This window comes from Arvicola amphibius, chromosome 13 (genome assembly GCF_903992535.2).
Source record: "Arvicola amphibius chromosome 13, mArvAmp1.2, whole genome shotgun sequence".
Classification (NCBI taxonomy): Eukaryota; Metazoa; Chordata; class Mammalia; order Rodentia; family Cricetidae; genus Arvicola; species Arvicola amphibius.
The window spans coordinates 68770230-68793009 of NC_052059.1; the positions used below are offsets into that span (position 1 = coordinate 68770230).

Here is a 22780-nt window from a genome sequence, read left to right on the forward strand (position 1 = left end):
TTAAGAGCACTCACTGATCATTTGGAGGACCACAGCTCAACTCCCAACCCCCATGTCATACTGCTTACAATCCCCTTAACTCTAGGTCTAGGGACTCTGACGCTCTTCTGCCCTCCGAGGGTACCTCCACTTACATGAAAACAATTATGTGTGTGCACACACAACACACACACACACACACACAGAGAGAGAGAGAGAGAGAGAGAGAGAGAGAGAGAGAGAGAGAGAGAAAATTAAAAACAGTAAAAACAAATACTTATAAAAGTGAGTCATAAGAGATTCACAGAAATGGGAAATGGATCTGGACTTGGCTTTGGGGTCTTCAAGAGGCAGAAAGGAAGGACCAAAGAGGGAGAGATGGGGCCTGAAGAGATGGCTCAGCAGTGAAGAGCACTTATTGCTCTTTCAGAGGACCCAACCTTGGTTCTTAGCACTCATATCAAATGGCTCATGACCAAATGTGATTCCCACACAAAGAGGTCTTGTCAGACCTCTTCTGGCCCCTGTGGGTACCCATACACATATGCCATACACAGACACACACCCATACATGCAAAATAGAATCTGAATAAAAAAGAGAGAGGTGGAGGCTTATGGTGTATTTAAATAAGAGATGTCATCACAATTGATTAGGGTGGATTTGTTTAACAAAATAACAAGAGAAACCTCCAAGCCTTGACTGGGAAGAGAGCAAGCAGAAGCTTGGTTTGTGGGCTTCATTGGTCAGGCTTCCTCTGGTCCTGGAGCCCAGGAGAGACATGCAGAGAGTCCCGAGAAAGTGCCATTCAAGCAGTGTTCTACAGGACTGGGGGCGGGCACAGGTTGGTGTTTACAAAGGAACTAAGGTGACGATACAGAAGACACATGGGTAAGAGGAACTTCTAAAGGCGGGGGGGGGGGGGGGGGGGGGGGGGGGGGGGGTGTGAAAGAAGGAAAATAAAGACCATTCTAGCATGAGAGAAAGAGTTACCGACATAACTGACCATCCTTTGGGGACGCTAACTATTGAATGTCCAGCCCCAACGCTGCTAAAGTGTTTTCACCCAGACTAGCCATGCTGTCCATGCCTTAGGCAAACCCTGCAGAGGAACTGGTATCTGTGCAGGCCCGTGTGTGAAGCTGTGTCCACTGAGAGTGAATCAGGGAGTGGTCAGCCTTGAGCCGGTGTCAGAGAGTGAAAAGATCAGATACAATAAAACACAGGGAAAGGTATGCAGTCAGCTTTCAGAAGACAAAACAAGAAGACCTCTGGGTTTGAGGAAATGGTGAGGAGGAGTTCACAGAAGAGGAAGCAGGGTGCTTTCTGGTCCCTGGTTCCGACTGCACGTGTACGCTCTGTCTGTTTGTCCCACTTCCCCCCAGAGTCCTTGCCCGCTTCCCTCCTCATGAAACCATACACATTTCTCTACCCCCTTATTGCCCCCTCCTTCCCTCGCTTAGACCCAATAGCAAAAACTGCATGAGATAGTTTCCCTTCCAGGCCCGCAAGAAGCCTCCTGCCCCTCCTCCTGCCCCTCCTCCTGCCCCTCCTCCTGCCCCTCCTCCTGCCCCTCCTCCTGCCCCTCCTCCTGCCCCTCCTCCTGCCCCTCCTCCTGCCCCTCCTCCTGCCCCTCCTCCTGCCCCTCCTCCTGCCCCTCCTCCTGCCCCTCCTCCTGCCCCTCCTCCTGCCCCTCCTCCTGCCCCTCCTCCTGCCCCTCCTCCTGCCCCTCCTCCTGCTCCTTTGGAGAAGGCACAGGCTGAGCCACGTGTGGCACTATACTCCGTGTCCGGCAGATGGCGGTGTCCTCATTAATGCCACTGGTCAGCATCTGCCTCCCAGTCATAACATGCATCAATTTCTTCATTTGGAGTTTGATTTTCAAATTTTCATTTGGTAATTCTGTATTTAACAGTTCAAAGAGTTACACACATAATAAATACTTTCATAAGCAGTTTCAGAGGTTTATAATCTCACCAGCCACCAGAAATACACAGATTCTAACTCCTCCATATCCTAGCCACTTTCAATATTTTCAATATTTTCCTACCCACAACTCCTCCCAGATCTTTCCCCTGTCCCACCCATCCTACTCCACACCTTCCTTCTCTATCTTAGAAGACAAACAGTATAAAGCAAACAAATTTTGAAATTTTGTTTTGAAAAAGAAAAATCACAAAGAAAGCACAAGAAACACACACATGAGTCACACACACATGCATGAGACACACACGCAAGTCACACACACATGAGTCACACACACGAGTCTCTCTCACACACATACACACACATACACACAAGAGTTACACACATGCATACACAAAAGAAAAACCTTCAAAATCATAAAATTGGAAGTCATAATATACAAGTCAAAGATCAGTAAGACAAAAAAATGCTCAAACAAAGCAATTTGAGATAAAAAGGCTACAAAATTACCATGGAGTTCATTTTGTGTTGACATCCACTGTTGGTCATACCCACCCTTAAATATGGTTCATACACCCAATGAGGCTCCACTGGGGAGAACTAAGTTTTCCTTGACAATGGATGCCAACTGGAGGTAGCTTCTTGGGGAGGGATGGGAGGTCCTGTCCACTCTTATCTCTCAGTGCTGGGACCCTGTGTGTCTTGACCCTGTGCAGTGCTGTGCACGCTGCCCCAGTGTCTGTGTTTGTCTGTGCTCAATCCTGCTGTGCCCTGAAGGTGCTCGTTCCTCGGAGTCTTCTGTTCCATCTGGCTCTTAGAATCTTCCTGTCTCCTCTTCTGCAGAGCTCCCTGAACGCTCAGAGAAGGGTTTCAATTTATTTTATTTTATCCTATATTTTGATTTCACAACAAATACTTTAATGTTAGTTTCCTTTTATTGAAAATAGATTTTTTTCCCTATGAAATGTATCCTGACTACAGTTTCCCCTCTACTCCTTCCAATTCCTCCCCTCCCCTCCCATCCAGATCCACTGCCTTTCTGTCTCTCAGTAGAGAACAAACAGGCTTCTAAGGGACAATAATAAAATATAATAATACCAAATAAAAACTAATACCAGAAAAGTACAAACAAGCAGAAGGAAAAGATTCCAGGAAAAAAACACAAGAAACAGAAATATACGTGGGGACCCACATTAACACACTCAGGAACCCCATAAAAAACACTGAACTGGAAGCCATAACATATACACAAAGCATCTGTAAGGGAGAGAGAGAGAGAGAGAGAGAGAGAGAGAGAGAGAGAGAGAGAGGAGAGATGAGAGGAGAGAGAGAGAGACAGAGAGAGACAGAGAGAGAGAGAGACAGAGAGACAGAGAGACAGAGACAGAGAGACAGAGACAGAGAGAGACAGAGAGAGACAGAGAGAGACAGAGACAGACAGAGAGACAGAGACAGACAGAGAGACAGAGAGAGAGAGAATACACATAAAAATAAGATTAAATAAAATCTCCAACACAGCATTATGAGAGAGGGAACCTCTGAAGACATTATTGAGGTAGTTTTCTGTTGGCATCTCCTGCTGGAAATGCAGCCTGCCCTTAAGAGTGGTTTGTTTCCCTAGTGAGAGACTCCCTTGGAGAAAACTAAATTTCCATTTGCAAATGGTTATCAATTGGAGAAGGTTTCTGGGTTGGGATGTGGGCCTGTGTCCACATCAGCTCTGGGACCCCATCTGATGCAGACCTGTGCAGTCCCTGTGCATGCTACCTTGTCTCTGTGAGTTCATATGTACATTGGTCCTGATGATTTCCAGAATCTTCTTTCCTCCACCCCTCTGGCTCTTTCCCTTCTTCTGCCTCCTCTTCTACAGGGTTTCCTGAGCCTCGAGGAAACATCAACAGGGTGTTGATGGCGACACCCTGTCCTGTTTAGAGCTGGCACCCTCCCCTTTATTAACTTCTCAGAAAGGTAGCAGCTGCCAGCCTTGAGCAAGTGGCATTCTTTGTTCGCACCACCAGGGGTGCTAAGTCAGATGGCACCTTTGGTGTAGTGGCATTCTGCCCTGCCTGGCTCCAGTCAGGTGTCTCCCTTTGTCCTCACTCTGTATCCTGTGGAGCTGCCCATCTCCACGAGTGGAGATGTCTCCACGACTGGGGAAGAGATGCAGGGAAGACCAGGAAGGAAATGGAGAGGGAGCCGCTGTTTGCTTCCTTCTCATGTTCAAATAGAAGAAAAGTTTTATCTTTAAGATTTGTGTTTTGGGGACTTGGCAAGATGGCTCAGCGGTCAAGAGCACTGGCTGCTCTTCCAGAGGTCCTGAGTTCAATTCCCAGCCACCGTATGGTGGCTGACACCATTTGTGATGAGATCTTGTGCCCTCTTCTGGTCTGCAGTGCAGGTATATATGCAGGCTGAACTCTGTATACAAAATACATAAATGAATCTTAAAAAAAGATCAGTGTTTTGACTAGTACCTGAGATCCAATTTTAGTTAGTGGCTTGGCCCTGGAGAATTATTTACCTAGCAGGAAAGCTGGTGTTGAGGCAGCCCATGCTAGGAGGTTGGACCAGTCATTACAATACCGAGGTCTTCATGGACTCATTCGTAATCAAGCCCCTTGATATTTCTGAATGGCCCAGCTGCCATGACCCTTCTGGAACTCTCCACAGTTCCCACAGTGTATCAGGAAGTGATTCCTGACCCAGCAGAAGCTGTTGGTTCCAGCACTTGAGCCAGAGAAGTCCCAGATGTTAGGGGCTGCAGCCAGACCAATATGTTGTCAATAATTCAATAATGCACCCATGTAAGATTGGCCAGGGAAATGTAAGGACCTGGACAAATATGCTCTGGGGGCAGAGATGGAACCCTTCCACAGACTGTGTTTTAATATGCAGTGTGGGGAAGGGGACCACTTAGACTATCTGCTACACAATTGTGAGTGTGCGTTCAACCTGAACTCCATAATGACACCTTGGAAAAGTGAGTCGAATCACAGAGCAGAGAAATCAACACAGATCAGTAGCACAAGTTCCACTGATAACAAATAAAAAGAAAAGAAAAGAAAAGAAACCACACATTGATTGTTTCAGAAAGTGGATTCTGTCAAGGAAGCAATATTTAATTTCTGGGAAAAGAAAAATAAAAGCAAGTCATGGATCAAATGGAAAAAGGACATCTGCTTAAGACACAGAACAGCTAGAGGAGCATCAGTGTCAGGAGAGAAATGCGAGGCTTCATCTAAGCCACTAAGAAGGGGATGTGGGAGCTCCTACTCTCCTAGTGACCTTATTGCTGGACCTCATTCTCATCATGACTCCCCATTAACCAGGCCTCACTCCTGCAGTGATTCCCCATTGACCAAGTCTCACCCCTACGGTGACTCTCCATTGACAATGTCTCACCCCTACAGTGACTCCCCATTGACCAGGTTTCACCCCTGCAGTGATTCCCCACATACCAGGCCTCACCCCTACAGTGACTCTCCATTGACAAGGCCTCACTCCTGCCTGCAGTGACTAGCCACTGACCTGGCCTCACTCTCACAGTGACCCTACTATCTGCTCTACCTCCCAGAGTGATCCCATTGGCTGGGTCACTTACCAGCATTTAGCACCAAAGACAAAAATCAGTAGTCAGTGCCTGAGGTACCAGAGTGCCCATGTGGCTGCTCTGGTGTAAAAACGCTGCTCTGCTTGACACTACAGCTATCTTGCCACCAGAAAAGGCTCCTCCACTTAAGATAACACCACTAAATATGAGTGTATAAGCGATAAAGAGCTATAGAAAAATGCTGATTATTAAAAACGGTGTGCTCTCTTCCCTTGGTCCAGAATGCCCAGAAGTCTCTGCAGCTCCCATAAGCCTCGTGTTCTCCCTTTCTTAAGTTTTAAGACACCAGCATGCTTTGTCTGCCTTACAGCTGTAAATGCAGAGTCAGCCCCCGTGCCCAACTAAAGCCTCTGTGGACAAAGGAAAAGGAAAGTGCGGTACTTAACACACAGGGACAGGAGACGGAAGGCAGTGAATAGTGAATGCCTTGGTCTATCCAGTTCAGGAGCTGGTTTCTCCTCAGAGGAACCTTCTGCAGGCAGGACTCCAATGTCACTCCTGTGATACTTTCCTGCCCCCTTCTTGCACCCCGCAAAGCAGAGGTAAAGACGGAGATTTCGTGGCTAAGAATGGGTGGGGAAGGAAACGGGAGATTGTGGCTATCATGTGCCAGGTCCTGTGTGGGCAGTAAGAGACAGTAACAGTAAGAAACGGGCTGGGTGAGAGGACGTGAACCTTTGTGGAGATTGTACCCCTCCAGTAAGAGCAGACAAAGGAAAAATACCTGGTTCCAGCACCATAGTCTTAGCTCTTCAGATGGGTAAACCAGTGTTAAATGAGATGGAGGGATTCTGGTGTGGGTGTTCAGGCTTCCTAGCTGATTGCATTTTACTATATATTTCATTGATATCTGTAGCAGCCTTATCCCTAAGGGGCCAGTGCTGAGAATAACTACCATAACGAGAAGCTCCTCCCTCCACCCTCCCTCTGTCATCTTTCCTGCAGACGAGACTGCAGTGCCGTCTTTCTGCTGCTGCTTGGCCTCGGGTCGGTTCTTGCAACACCCTCAGTAGGTGTGATGAAGGGGATCACAGCAAAGCTTTCTCAGGAAGAGCTGCAGCCTGCTGCTAAACAGACAGCTCATCAACCAATGAACTCAGCCCTGTCAGACAAAACATCAGCCTCAGCGTACCAAAGAATGAGATGTCTGCCTCACCCCCAACATCCAGAAGGTCTTATTTTGTCGTCCCCAAGAGATACACTTTGAGTAAAGATCAAAACTCTCTAAATGGGCTGAGAGTCTGGAGAAAAGCTTAGACATGGAAGAGTCATGCCTGTTGGGCAATAGCTTCACACATGGCTCCACTGACATGATACATAGAGTTCCTAAGGCCACCAGCTGGAAATGTGGATGAACACCCAGCCTAAGCCACTGTGAGAGCCTAGGACTGGAACATAGCGTGTGCAAGATAACCACAGGCCAGCCGTGCCCCAGGTGCCAGGAGTACAGTGTCACCTCATTAAAGAAAATCTTGACAGTGCTGACCAGCCATTCTCTGTGGCTCTCAACTGTAAACCACAGGGCTTTGAGGAAAAAGAAGGACATTGTTGTTCCTATGCTTCTGCTACACGTCTGTCCCTTAGTAACTGACTTAGTCTGTTTTCTTATTAAGCTTATTAATTGTGCTTTAATTAATGTTAGTTGTGTTTAATTAATCCTAAAGTTCGCTATTTTCCTTTCACCCTTCCACATTGGTGAAGACTCTGGAAAATTGATATCCTGGGACCCTCTGCACAGGCTGGAGGTGGCTTAGCAGGACGGGAGAGCATCTTTTACAGGCAGCTCATGTAGCCTGAGTGTCCCGCAGCAGTTCTTAGTGTTTAGATAGGGTTCTCCCCAGGTCTAGAGCTGACAAAATGAATGGACAGGGGGTTTATTACAGAAGCTTATAGAGCATAGTCCTACTAGTTGAACAAAGGCTGTCTCCTAATGGAGCATCCAAGAATCCAGGAGTTCTTCAGTCCATGAGGCAGAGTGTCTCAGCTGGTCTTCAATATACCTGAAACCTAAAGAAGTAGGCTCAAGGAATGTGCTTGCTAGAGAGAGCAAGGCTACGCATAGTTACCTACTCCAGCAAGGACAAAGCATTGTCCTTTCTGTGGAGGAAACTGTAATGTAATCAACTAGACACCAGGCAGCTGCTGGTCAGTCAGGGGATGGTGCCACACTTGAGTGTTCAGTGTTGGCCTCTGCTGCTGGCAGATCTGGAACTCAGTAGCAACTGTGTCCAGTCAGCCTTAATGAGTGGAAGCCCATGTTGCTGAAGCCATGCACAGCCTCCATTTCTGCTGCCATGGTTATATTGTTGATACGCCCATTGGCAAGGATGGGGATGACCCCCAAAATGGGTCATCCTACCTACTTGATAATCTAGCTCCTCCTCAGCTGAAGTCATATTTTGATGAGCATTTACATGGGACACACGTGGCTTCACATCTTTTGCCCATTTGGAGAGATCTAGCCACCTTCTTCTTTCCCATGTCTTTCTCATCAATTTTCCAATCATTCTCTCTTCAAGCCCCTGGCCGTCCAGCCAATCCATTGGCTACATCCATGAGTCAGGAAACAATTACATATCTAGCCATTTCTCTTTCCAAAAAAAATGGGAGATCATATGTACTGCCTGAAGTTCTGCCCACTGTGAATATTTCCTTTTGTTGGTGTGTTTCAGAGCTGTCCCCAAAAGGGTTGCAATAGTGTTACAGCTGTCCACCTCTGGGTGGTGCCTGCACAATGTGGGACCCAGTCCCTATGTTTCTTCTTCTCTGTCAACTGGTCATAGTGTGCACCCATGGCACGCCTTATGGTTTCTTCTCCCATTACTATGCCTTCTTCTACCAAAGGTGGATTCAGGGGGTCAGTTTCGTGCAGCAAGCCATCTCCCTGGCCCCAGTGAAATTGATTTCAGAGTCTTGTCCTCCAGAACTGTAGGAAAATCAATCTGTGTTGTTTTAAGACACCATATTTGTGAAAATGTGTTACAGTAGCCATAGAAACTAATACAAGGGTTACAAGAAATAATTTAAAGAATTTTAAGTAAATAAATGAAAATAAGTAATGTTTGAACATTAATCCTTATAGTATAGACACATTAGGTTCAAATAAAGAGATATAGATAGATTGTAGGTCTGAGTGGCATGTGTAATCTGGGCATGAAGATAGGTTACAGAATAGTAACAGCAGGAAATAATTGGACAGGATTAATATGGAAACTTTTTTTCTCTTTTCTTTTGGTTTTTCAAGACAAGGTTTCTCTGTGTAGCTTTGGAGGCCATCCTAAAACTTGCCCTGTGGGCCAGGCTGGCCTTGAACTTGCAGAGATCTGCCTTCCTCTGCCTTCTGAGTGCTGGGATTAAAAGCATTCACCACCACTGCCTGCCAAATATAGAAACGTTTAAAGGAAGTTTGTGTGCAAGTTTCTGACTGATCACCTTATTTATGCAGCATATACTCTCTCCGTTATAAAGCTGGCTTTTAACTTGTGTGACTTTTCCAGTATGTACTTCTTAGAAGTGAGTTACCCCAGCAAAGATAGAGCTATGTCCTATCTACTTGAAGTAGTAATAATTGACCATTTATTTATTCAACTATTTGTTTATACCAGTATGGATTTATGGATGTTTATAATCTGATTTGGGCTATAATACAATGCTCATTTAAAACATTGCGTGGTTTCTGTCTTAACTTTCAGGAATTTTTTCACTCAAATCCAGTTCCTTCTTATTATCATGACTTTCTCTACTCTCTTTTCCATGAGGTTACTCAGACATCTACAAAGTAAATTTAGGGGCTGTTTTGCAACTTCCCTTATCTCTAAGGTCTGTTCTGCTGAGTTCTGATACACGGATGCTCTGTGCCCACACTGCAGCACCACACACTAAGAAAATGTGCGTTTCGCCTAGTCTCCCCTGGTCCCTCTTCTGTCGATGTGTGTTTGACTCAGCTATATGGGAAATGGAATTATCCGGTCAGCACCCTTCTTAGACTGGCTTTTTTCATTTCGCTACTGCACTTAACATTCATTCACGGACTGATAGTTTGTCCCTTTTAATCACGAAGTAGCATCTACCGAAGCACTAAGTGCTCCTGACTGCTCAGTCCCTCCAGCCTCCACCCCTGGCTTTAGGCCCTGCTCTTCTTGTACACAAACGCTGCCAGCAGCTAGAACATGATCAGACCCTGACCACACCCCACTTTCATTCCTGTTTTCCTCAGTTTGCTTCTAGGATCCATGGGAAAGGTTGATTGAAGAGCCAGGACCTAGGGAAACCTCTCTCCTTCTGCCCTTCCAGGAAAACAATTAGTTAACCCCATGGGAAGGTTATAGTTTGAGCTCTCTCCCTCTCTCTCTCTCTCTCTCTCTCTCTCTCTCTCTCTCTCCCTCTCTCTCTCTCTCTCTCTGTCTCTCTCTCTGTCTCTCTCTGTCTGTGTCTCTGTCTGTCTCTCTGTCTCTCTGTCTCTGTCTCTCTCTCTCTCTCGTGTCTGCCTGTCTTTCAGACTGTTTTTTCTGCCTGTCTTGGAAAGGATTTATTTTGGCATATAGTTTTAGGGCATAGTAAATAGTTTTAGGGTATAGTATATAGTTTTAGGGTATAGTATATAGTTTAAGGGTGTAGTATATAGTTTTAGGGCATAGTATATAGTTTTAGGGTATAGTATATAGTTTAAGGGTGTAGTATATAGTTTTAGGGTATCATTGGAGAAAGAGCACAGAGGTAAGACAGCAACAAATACTGATGTCGAGCTTACTTTCTCCTTTTTCCTTCAGTCCTAGGCCCCAGACATTGATATTGCCACATTTAGGGTGAGACGTCTCCTCTCAGTTAACTTCTAGATAAGATGGTTTGCTATTCCCAAATTTACTTTGAACTACATGCCATGTACATTGGCACCTGCAGGTGGATTTTGCAATGACATGGGTCAGAGACCCAACTTGACTCTTTTCTTAGGTATATAGAGGTTTTTTTCCACCTGAAGTAAGTCAATGCACACATACTGTTTTTCATTTTTTACATGAATTATGAAAAATTAATTTCTCATAAAAATTAACACTTGCTGTTGCACACTTGATCCAGTGTTTTCTCTTGTGGTACTCAGTTCTGTTGTGTGTGAGCATGCGGGTGAAGGGCTGAGGGCTGGGTTTGATTCTCTCACTTGTCACCTTATTTTAATATTTTGTTATCATGCGATGGCTCCATACCTTTATATGAGGATTTTTAGTTGTTCCCAGAGTGCATTCCGGCCACATTCCCCTCCTCCGTCTGCTGGAATTCTTATCAACAAGACTTCATCCCCTTTTGTGTCTTCGTCTTGTGTGTCTCCCCCGCTCCTTTTTAAGACATGCTCTGTCACTAAACCTGGACCCCTCTGTTTAGGCTGGATGGGCTCACCAGTGAGTCCCTGACTCTGCATGTGCCCAAGTCCCACCACTGGGGTTACAGGCTAGCACCCCAAGCCCAGCTTTTTATGTGGGTTCTAGGGATTTGAACTCAGATTTTGCTCTCTGAATCTTTCCCCTGCCCAGAGTAGCCGATTTTTATTAGTTCCTGCTTCTTCTTCTTCTTCTTCTTATTATTATTATTATTATTATAAACATTAGTTTGAATTTTGTCCTGAATTTTACCAAATCAGTGTGCTCAATCAGCATACCTACCTGACCCATCTCTCAGCATAGACCCAGACTAATAACATTCACATGTATGTGTGTATATGTGTGATAAAACTTTAAATATAAATGAGATCCTTATACATTTGATTCTGAGACTTATTTTCCCAAAGAAGTCCTGATGTTCTTCCCATGTCAATGTAAAGATCTGCTGACCTGTTTTTAAACCCTTCACCCTTACAATAATGATAAAATCATAGGAAGCGGTAACTTACACCACAGTCCTGTTTTTCATCCTCTGTCCATCCCTCAACAGGAACATTCTACATCACTTCAGTACAGAATCAAATACTGCTTCTAGGCAGAGTACAGCCTTACTCAGATTACATCACCTTCGACATGAGTTCAAGCGTGTGTGGTGTGAGCATGCACTCGTGTGTGTGTGTGTGTGTGTGTATGATGTGTGCATTCATGTGTATGCATATGGTTGTGCATGGATGGATGTGTGTTTTGTGGTATGTGCATGCATGTATTTGTGTGTGTGTGTGTAGTGTGAATTGATTCATGCATGTGAGCATATCTGTGTCTGCATGAGATGTATTATGTGTTGTGTAAGGAATGGAGGTCTATAGTATTTTTCTTGGTATATCCATTATTTAACCATATTCATTACTCCTCTACAAAACAAAATTTGTCATAAACTTTAACCTTATACATTATGTATTTCATCTTCATTCCATCTCTGGCTTCAGAGGCGAATGAAAATATTAAGTAAAACATAACTAGGAGTTGAATAAATAAGTTTATGTTGTCCAGAATCACATTGACTCACAGGAAAAATATAGCAGATTTCTATTTACAATGATCTTTTAAAATTTTATATAACCTTATACCTTAAAAAGCTAACAAAATCATTAGTAAAAATTAATTTGCAGAAAACTTCCATCACTTGTGAAGAGATGTCTGTCATCTGTTGGAGTGATTTTATTTTTCCATGATAAGATATGAAAATGACTCTGCATTTGTGTTTGGAAAGTTGATTTCAATCAAGGAGAGTTTTGCTTTGCTTTGTTTTTCTGTGTCTTACGGGGTATTCTGTGTGCTGCTGTCAGTTCCAGCACCCGGACATTCACCTCAGAGGAGGAAACCCTGACTCACGTAAGTGATGAAATGCATTTGACCTCGTGGTCCACACTGGAGTCTGTCCAGAGTTCCTGACTCAGCGCAGCCCTCACTTAGGTCCAAGACAAGAAACCTTGAAATACTGTCTCAAAATGTTTGTGAAAAAACCTGGGATTTCCTCATCAAATCTCATCAGGAATACTTGGGACTTTGAAAGTGTTTTGTACTATTAAAGTCTTTTTAAGTTGCAAAATTTATAGTTGTAAAACTAAGATTTAGAAATTATCAAGAAGGGCTGGAGAAATGGCTCAGTGGTTAAGAGCACTGCCTGTTCTTCCAGAGGTCCTGAGTTCAGTTCCCAGCAACCACATGGTAGCTCACAACCATCTGTAATGAGATCTCATGCCCTCTTCTGGCCTGCGGGGCAGACATAATACTGTATACATAATAAATAAATCTTTTTTAAAAAGAAATTATCAAGAGGTACACATCTCTAATCCTAGCCCTTGGCAGGCAGAGGCAGGCAAATCTCTGAGTTTGAAGCCAACCTGGTCTACAGGGTTAGTTTCTGGACAGTCAGGGCTGCACAGAGAAATTCTGTTGAAAAGCAAAAAACAAATCAACAACAAAAGAAACTAAAACAAAAAAGAAAAAAATTAGTAAGAAATAAATTACTCATTAACCACACTTTACTAAGATTGCTTTTTTCTTTTCTCCTATGTAATCTATGTTTTTATTAGTTAGGATGGTGAGGGAGGGTTGATAAGGGAGGGCTGTTGAGGGAGGGTTGTTGAAGGAGGGCTGGAGAGGGAAGGCTGGAGAGGGAAGGCTGGAGAGGGAGGGCTGGAGAAGAAAGGATGGTGAGGGAGGGCTGGTGAGAGAGGGTTAGTGAGGGAGGGCTGGAGAGGGAGGGCTGGTGAGGGAGGGCTGTTGAGGGAGGGTTGTTGAAGGAGGGCTGGAGAGGGAAGGCTGGAGAGGGAGGGCTGGAGAAGGAAGGATGGTGAGGGAGGGCTGGTGAGAGAGGGTTAGTGAGGGAGGGCTGGAGAGGGAGGGCTGGTGAGGGAGGGCTGGCGAGGTGGCTCAGTGGGTGAGTGCACTTGCTGCCAAGCCTGAGCACCGCAGCTCAGTTCCTGAAACCTAACTAATGCAGAGGGAGGATGACCTCCCACACCGTGACCTCTGACCTCTGCATGCACACCCTGTGCACCCACACCTCGCAGCAGACACAGTTGAAATATGATAATAATTAAAGATTACGAGGCAGAGTTCAGCGTTCTGATTTCTCCATCATACAAATGCACTTCTGTTGCCCAAGGTCCCCAACGTTTTGCTGTTCTGTGAGAGCAACTCTTTGGTTTACAATTGGAGTATGGCTGGGCTTTTAATCACATGGTTTTGCTTTTATTTCTCCAAGAAAAGCATGTGTTTCTGGCTGACCAATCAGAAGTTCCCACATCTCTGATTTCCTTGAGTGAGAGAAGCAAGGCCAATCAGAAGAGTCATTTTCCTTGATGGAAGAAGGTGAGGGAGGGCCGCACAATGGGAACAGGGCGACCCTCTAATAGGGCACAAAAGTGACAGTGCCTGGCCCTGCCATTCCACAGAGCACCCACACAGGAGCGAATCTGGTCTACGGAGACGTGGAGTGGACGGGGTGGCAAGAGTCTGAGGAAGAGTTTAGCTTCCTCCTGCTGTGCCTGCTGGACATCCCCCTTCTGTGAGTCAATACAGCTCCTGTGCTGTTTAAGAGTGCTGATATCTCTCCTGTGCTCTAGACCTCCAGCACTATGCTGTGTGAGCCCAGAATTCTTTACTACATGTCTCTAATTGCCATAGCTTAGGGTATGTAAGAAGACTGGAAAGCCATCTAGCCAAAGAAAACATAACTCCATGAATATAAAATACTGTCTAAATAATAGCTACTCACTTGCAATTATTGTTACTGGTGTGGGTAATTGTTACCATTTTGAATGTATTAGACTCTGTTTAATCTTTCCCACACTAGAAGACTTTCAAATTTCAAAAGTTTTCTGCTTATGGCAATGGCTGTTTCCCATACATGTTATTGTAATCCCCCTTGTTAAACCATCCATTCAGAAGTCTGGTATTAAAAATTTTCTACAAAAGCCTTATGGCCTTTAACCCTTTTGTCTTCTGCTGTTTCTTTTTTTTTCTTAAAAGTATTGTAACAATTTCTTCCTGATCAAAAACTCATGATTGCTTAATATATCACATTCTCACCAGATATATCACATTCTAATATATACTCATATATATATTTATATCTTGTAAACCGTTTCTTGACGAGTTCTCAGTAGATAAAAGGAGAGGATCCAGAGCTTCAGACTCCGTTGGCCATGTGTGTTGTTAACCTTTGCTCACTCTGGTTCAGGAGGCCTCAGAGGCTCCGTGTTCCCATCACGGAGTTGTGAGCTGAGCTCTTTAGCCGTCACAATGTGGTACTGATGCCAGTGTGAAAATTATGGAGGGGTTGGTTATAAACATGTTTACATGGCACGAATGACCGCTCAATGTCAGCAGTTATAAACACGTTTACATGGCACGAATGACTGCTCAATGTCAGCAGTTATGAACATATTTACATGGCACGAATGACCGCTCAATGTCAGCAGTTATAAACATGTTTACATGGCATGAATGACCGCTCAATGTCAGCAGTTATAAACATGTTTACATGGCACGAATGACTGCTCAATGTCAGCAGTTATGAACATGTTTACATGGCATGAATTACCGCTCAATGTCAGCAGTTATAAACATGTTTACACGGCACGGATGACCTCTTGATGTCAGCAGTTTGGAATGACTTTTCTCTTTTCCTCTGTACTTCTGTGCTCAGCTTTCTTATTCTCTCCATTTCCCACTGTGTGACCCCAGCTTCTGACCTTCTATCTACATCTATATCCACACACACATGCAGACATGAACACATATGCACACATGCACACGCACGCATGCACACACAGGCACACACATATATAAAGAGAGATGGGCCTATATATATATTGTCCTTCCTTAATTCATAAGGTCAGTATCTAAACATGCAATCAGCCATAAGTGTCATCCCATTTTCCTTCTACATGGGCCAAAATTTCTGGGTTATGACAGCTGCCATTCGGGGGCATGAGAAGATGCCAAAGACAACACAAGGTAAACAGAGTTTCTCTCCTTTGGTTGTTCCGATGTTGGTAACACATAAGAAATCTTTGGCATAGCCTATGGCATAGAGCTTCTTACACTCCTATCTGTGTTACCTTTAAGATTTAAATTAGTTTCAACAATGCACTTCTGAGATGTGCAGATCCATTCTGTCTTCCTAACTCAGAATGACAAACACCTATTCTCTGAAGAATTGAGACCACAGGCTATTCAGAGGAAAGGAGGCCACGGGCTCTGAAGTCTCCTCCGAGGACAGATAAGGTCATTGCTTTCCACTGAGACAAAGTTCTTGGAGAATTAATAAGAAACAATGAGATTTGGAATACAGATACACAAGACAAATGGGCCCAGAAGTTCTCTACAAAAGACGATTCTCTAGACTAAAGCATAGACTCTGTGTCATTGCTTGTTTTAGCAAATGGGAAGATCTCTGAATAGATGTTGTTAGTCCTCGGTTTCTTACAGAAAGACTTTCAAAATTGAACATAATCAGCCTGACAGCTTTATAATATGCATCACTAATATGGATACAATATTTTCTTTTAAAATTATCTTGTATTTTATGCCATTGACTTAGCATTGAATTGATATACAAAAACATTTGCTCTTAGACTTGTAAAGAGCTTCACATGGAAGCAGCGGCTTGGGTGGAAGGGTGGAGAGTGGTGTGACCCAGCAAGGGGCTGGAAGGGGACAGAGTGGTTAGCAACACTGATGTGGAGGCATAGGCGGTGCAGGCCTCATCTAGTGTGCATCTGCAGTGCCTCTGTGGCCAGATGCGAGCAAGATCGGGATGAAAGCCTTAAGGTGGATCAATGAGGGGAAGTTGGTTCATTTCTGTGCACATTACTGATGTCTGGGAATAAGTAAAATGGGTTTGTTCTAGACAAAAGGAGCATGTGCTGCTGTGCCCGTCCCTCCCCTCACTGTGGGTGTGGTCTCCTCTGCAGCCCTTCTCCTACCCTTTCATTGCTTTCCTTTACCTCCACTTCCTTCCATCTCCCCTCACTTCTTCCCTCTCTGCTTCTCTTCCTTTCACAACCCCCCTTATTAGGGAGATATTAAAATAAATTCTGAAATCTCAAGTCTAACAATTTTCCAATGGGTGCAGAGAATAGTGAAAGTTTGTACAAGTGGCCCCTGTGTGTAAATACGAGCATTTCATCATAATACAATGCCTCTTTTCACTGTTTGGACTCTACAGGAAAAGAATGAAGTCTCTGGTCCCCAAGTGCCCATGGCCTTTGTTACTGCTGCTGCTGCTGCTGCTGCTGCTGCCGTTGAAACCACAAGGGGACTATTGGGATTTGTATGAATATGAAATAGATCCAGAAGTAAGGGACTACTTAAGGGAGCTTTATAGTACAGGGCCTACCAAGCCTCCCACCAAAGAAAGAATCAAGGAAAAGATCCTCGCTGATCCTGATCGACCACTTTATGATGACAATTACTGCAATTCTGAACTCATGTCTAGAAACATTCACTATAGGCGTCTCTGTTATCCGGAGCACTATTTTGTAACCGAGAGCTATTCCGATCTACAAAAGGCCTGCTATGGCCAACGAGTGAGGTGTAAGAACAGCGCTACATTCTGCAGAAGAAGCATGAAGTTAGCGAAAGGAATACAGTGTACTTTAGTAGCGGGCAAGAAGATACCAGAATGCTTGTACCAAAGCATCTTCGTGACAGGTTATGCAGTTGTCACTTGTCAATGGGACAATGACAGTGAAGAATTTATTCCTAACAATGTAGTTAATATTTTGGTGCCCAAGTAGCAGGAAAGCATTCTCTACCAGAAACGTGTCTTCCTCCAACATTCTAGGTTTCTCTAAACAGCCACATTTGGGAGTAGTTCACCCTTTAGATGCTGATGCTGTTAATCAAAGGTGAGAATGGCAGTTTCAGTCAGTCATCCACCTCCCTCCTTTCCTGTCCCCAAAGCAATGAAAGGCAGCATGTGCTCTGATCACATACTTACCCCTTGAAGATGATCCTCTCTAGGTGTCGGAGACGAGACATAAGACTTCCCAACTCTCAGAATTGTGAAAACATATTTCTGGTCCTTATAAATTATTAAATTGTTTTCTTAAACTTTATTTTCGTCATTTTGAAATGTACATTTATTTATTTATTTAGAGATAGTGTGTGCACAGAGTGTACATGTGGACGTCAGAGGAGAACTTGTGAGGGTTGGTTCTCTTCATCCAGCACGTGGGTTCATCAGTCGTGATAACAACCACCTTAAGTTGCTGAGTCACCTCGCTGGCACCCCCTGTGTTATTTTGTTATGAGACATAAAACAAACGATGATAAGCCTGAATGACGAGTCAGCTTTTGTAAGCATCATGCTCAACTTCCATTAGTAATACCTCTCCAGATATTGAATTACTCCAGCCTTTGACACCTTTTTATATGCACACAATGTATTTGGATCATATTTACCCCCAAAGCTCTCTTCTATCCCCCTTAGTTAGTTTCCTATTGCTGTGAAGAGACACCATGGTCAAGGCAACTCAGAGAGAAAGAGTTTGTTGAGGCTTATAGTTTCAGAGGATTAGTTCATAACCATCATCACTGGTAGCATGGTGGCAGACAGGCAAGTATAGTTGAGAGCCTACATCTCACCTACAAATGAGGCATACACACACAAACACAGAGAGAGAGAGAGAGAGAGAGAGAGAGAGAGAGAGAGAGAGAGAGAGAGAGAGAGAGAGAGAGAGAGGGAGAGATCATGAGTGAGTTAGTTAGCTGGGAATAGCATGAGCTTTTGAATCAGTCAATCCAGTGACACACTTCCTCCACAAGGCCACACCTCCTAACCCTTCCCAAACAGTTCCACCAACTGGAGACTACCTATTCAAACTTAAACCACCAGACTTCCATTCCTGCTGACCTTCTTTTTCATCCCAACTGGTGCCCCTCCTATATTCATGTCCTGTGTATGTGCCTCACTGAGTTTAATCTGAGTGGCTTATGTGAGCATGGGCTATTTGCCAATAGCTAGCGATAGCACTAAAGAAGTCCCTCCCCATCCATGATGAAATAAGAAAGGGCCCAATCTAGTACAGGTCTTATGCAGGAAATCATAGCAGCTGTGTGTTTGTGAATGCAACAGCCATGTCATATACAGAAAATAAAATTTCCAGAAGATAATTCTTCTCCATTCTCCAACTTCTACAGTCTTCCATCCCCATATTTCATATTCCCTGGGCCTGGGAGGTGACCGTAAAGATGTCCTATGTACAGTTAAGCACTCAGTAGTCACTTATTCTCTACACTCTGACCAGCTATGGGTCACTGTCTGTAGAAAGAATGCTCTCCATCTAAGGTATAGGACAGGTGCTAGTCTCCAGGGATAAACAGGTGTACAGGGCAGGCATTGTTCTCTGGGTAGAAAAGACAGCAGGTTACACATCTCATTGCTAACAGATATTCCCTTGTGAGCCTCACATCCAATAAGAAAGTGGTTGGTCTCCCTCCCTGTCCCCTGCAATCACGACACTATTTCACCAGTGGGCATATCCTTATCTTGCCTTACAACTTGGTATTTTTGATTAACAATTTTCTCTAAAGTAAAACTGCCCATCATTAAGACAGAATGTTCTAAAAAGAGGCAAATTGTTCTACCCTGCAGTGAAGCTCATTACGGCATGTTCTATCATACGGAAAGTCAGCAAAGATTTCCTTGCTTCTGCAGGCTGACACTTTCACTGACTGACAGTTTCCTCTTTCAGGTGTGTGACAGCACATTTGCCTATCTTTCCGCTTATGAGTTCTCTTCAATATCTGTTACCTAAGCCTCTATAGTGAATTGCATTACTTGTACAATTACTTAGTTGAGAGTTTTCATCATAAAGAATGTTGAGTTTTATTACATGCTTTTTCTATTCCTACTAGGACAATCATATAATTTAAACTATTTCTCATTAGTTTATTATCAATCATACTTATTGATCCCCTTACACAGAATCATCTTTGATTCTAACTGTTGCAGTTTGGATAGCAAATGTCTTCATGTGCTCTTGTATTTGAACATTTGGTCTCTAGCTGGTAGTATTGTCCTGGGAATTTGTGGATTCTTGGGGAGGGCACTAACTGAAGGAGGTTAACAGAAGGCACCAAGGGACAGACATTGAGGATTGTACTCCATTATCGCTCCTGATTCATCTCTTTATTTCCTGTCACACTGCAACTGACCTACCTGCCGTCAGGAACTGTATCCCTTCAAGCCTTGATTCAAAGCAAGTAGCATTTGGTCAGGTATTTGGTCACAGTAATAGGAAAGTAACTAGTACAGAAATTGGTACCAAGGGTTGGTCATTGTCGCTAGGAAACTGTTTCAGGAGAACTGTGAACTAGAGAAGAGCAAAAACGTTGTAAGCAGAGCTTGGTGGACTACATGGTGGAAGTTTACGTTACTGGAATTGTTACTGTCTAGGGTCGTAATGAAGTTCATTTGCTCTGCCAGTTAAAGAATTAAAAGGCAGAAAAAGATCTGCAGTGTGACAGGTAGCAGCAGAGACAATCTCAGACACAGCAGCAGAACCAGTTGGCAAAGGAAGGCTTGGGTGAGGTGAGGTACATACAACAGGTACATGGAGAAAGATCCTTCACAGAGCGGGTACTAGAGAAGCTGAAGCCCGTCCAGGCCTTGAAGTCTGGAGGATTTATAAGTCTGTGAAGGGTCTTCCTCCCCTAAGTTATGGGTAGTCAGTTTGAAAACAGACAGGATAGCTGTCTGACCTGGCCTTGACTTTGGTGAGCTGGACTGGCAAGGAAAAGGTCTGAAACCTTTGTCCTAAGCTACCAGGCTCTGTCTCAGGCCAGGCAAATGAGGAGGAGTCAGTCATCTTAGAAGTTCACCTTCCTGATTACCTCGTCATAGCTTCTTTCCCCGTGTGTCTGCCTCCAGGTGTCTGTATGACTTCTAGCCCCTCTGATGGCCGAGACAAATGTGGATGGTGAAGGCTGAGGTTCTAGAGGGGACAAGGTTTCCATTTGGAATCAGACTGAAGGGTATTCATGTTGCCATCTGGCAAAGACTCCATGTCTGCTTTCTTTTATAAGAGATGCCATTGTGGTCATGGCGTCTCCTCACAGCAGCAGAACACTGATTTAGACAGCTACCTTGTAAGGGAAACTCAGTGGAACACCCTTGATATTCTGTGTGACTACAGATGCCGTGCACGGCAACCTTTCTATTTCTACCCTCTGACAACCCAGAGCCTCTGCTTCCCCTCCCCAAGAAGGCTGAGTTCTACATCTGCATGACTAAAGTCCTTCTGGAAGGTCCTCTCCACCCATCACAACAAGCATGTGGCCCTTCTGAGCGATGTCATGCTTTGATGCTGATGCTCTGTTTGCTTGAGCATGGTCTTCATTCTCACATAGTTTTCCATATGTCAAATATCCTGTGTATGTACTTGGGGAAGCCAGTTCTTCTTCTTATCCTCCAAGTAGAGGCATCAGGAAATCTAATCCCTTTGAACAACAACCATTTCTCTTGGAGTTTTATCAGGTCCCAGACAACTGGAAGATGAGGCAAGTCATAGAACTAATAATTTTGCTGTTACTACACAGACAGGATTGACTTGTCCATGGGTCATTTTGGAGCTGTTTTAATTATAATTTCTTATGAAGTCAGGGCAAATAGTGAACTTTACTACAGTATTATGTCCACCACAACCATAATATCCCATATTATAGTTTTCTATTATTACATAAATAATTCAAAGTATTTTCATGTACTCTTTCATTTTTGTTCACTTTAATTCTCTGTTATAATATTTAATTTAATATAATAATATTTATAATAATATAATAAAATAATATTTAACAATATTTATTAAATATTTGATATTATTTGATATTATTTAATAATATTTAATTTAATATAATAATTCAGGGCTGAGATTTGGCTCAGTGGCAAAGCACTTTTTGGGCAAATATGATGCCCTGGATTTCATCTCATGAACTACAAAATATTTAAAACAATTAAGGCTGGGTGTGGTGGTTCTTGCCACTAATCCCAATAGTCGAGGCAGAGGCAGATGGATCCTATGAGTCTGGTCTCCACAGTGAGTTCCAGACCAATGTGGAATATAGTGAGGCCCTGTCTCAAGCAAACAAACAAACAAATACAATAACAAAACCACATGTAAACAATTCAGAGTCAAACAACAAATCAAGGTCAACAATGGGACAGTATGTTTTATCCAAATGCTTCTTTCTGACTTTGGGATACATCTATTAAGGGCTAAGGATGTATGTCAGTTGGTAGAGTACTAGACTAAGATGTACAAAACTCTGGGTTTGATTCCCAGCTCTGCATAAAACTGGGAGTCATGGTCCATTACTATAATCCTAGCACTCAGGAGGCAGAAGCAAGAGGGCCAGAAACTGAAGGTTATTCTTAGCTATATAATGAGTTTGAGGCCAGCACAGGGCACATGAGACCATGTCTCAAATAAAGTAAGTAATTTAATTAAGCAATAAAATTAAAAACAGATCTTTCTGGTGGTTTTAATCTACAATCTTGGGTGTAGATGGGTGCTATGGCTGGAGGATCATTGTAAGTCTGAGGCCAACCCGGCAAGTTCCAGGCCAGTCTTAGCTACACAGTTAGATTCTGTCCCAAAGTAAAATAAAGAAACCGAAGAGAGATATGAACACTTCTCATATGTTTGAGACACAAAGAACTTGGCATTTAAAAACAGTCAGTGAAGAACTGTGTTATGGCTCATAACATTGTCCCCTTACATTGGGGACAGCCATTCTTTGATCAGCACTGACTTGAGAACACATATCACCCTGTGGTTTTTACAGTCGAAAGATTACAAAGTTGGTAAACACCATTAAGCTTCCCTTAGGAGATCAAAGCAGGCATCTCTGTCACATAGTGCCCCTGGAGGGAGCCTCTTGTCATATCCAAAGACATAAATAGGCTCTGTGTGTCTCTTTTCCTGCCTTTCCAAAATGCACTGGGGTGAAGTAGGTAAAACTAAGCTGCTGCTTCACTATATGCTCTGGTATTACAGCCTGGACATTTATTGAAACCAAGAAATTTTAGCTATTTTTCTCCTATTTCACATTTTATCCTCAGTTCTTGACACTTAGTGAGCCTCTCAATATTTAAATAAACATACCAACATAAATAAAAAAATCTTTAAATTCTGATGAGATAATCCCCCCACACACACTTTCTAGCACTGACACTGTTGCCCAGCTGAGAGGTAAACAAAAGGAAGAAGAGGATATGTTTTGATTTTGATCAAGCTGAAGCCATTTTTGGTATTGGTTCAGTAACCTGCACAACAAATATCGAAACAGAAGGGGACCTCAACAGTGGATAGTCGCTAA

At 43.6% G+C, this 22780-nt stretch overlaps 1 protein-coding gene across 1 annotated transcript; it reads left to right on the forward strand.

The window, feature by feature from the left end:
* Positions 1 to 16632: 16632 nt before the first annotated feature.
* Rnase9 (ribonuclease A family member 9 (inactive)) lies at positions 16633 to 17196 on the forward strand. Its single transcript, XM_038309600.1, has one exon. The coding sequence runs from the start codon at positions 16633 to 16635 to the stop codon at positions 17194 to 17196; it is 564 nt and encodes a 187-aa protein (XP_038165528.1).
* The last annotated feature ends 5584 nt before the right edge of the window (positions 17197 to 22780 follow it).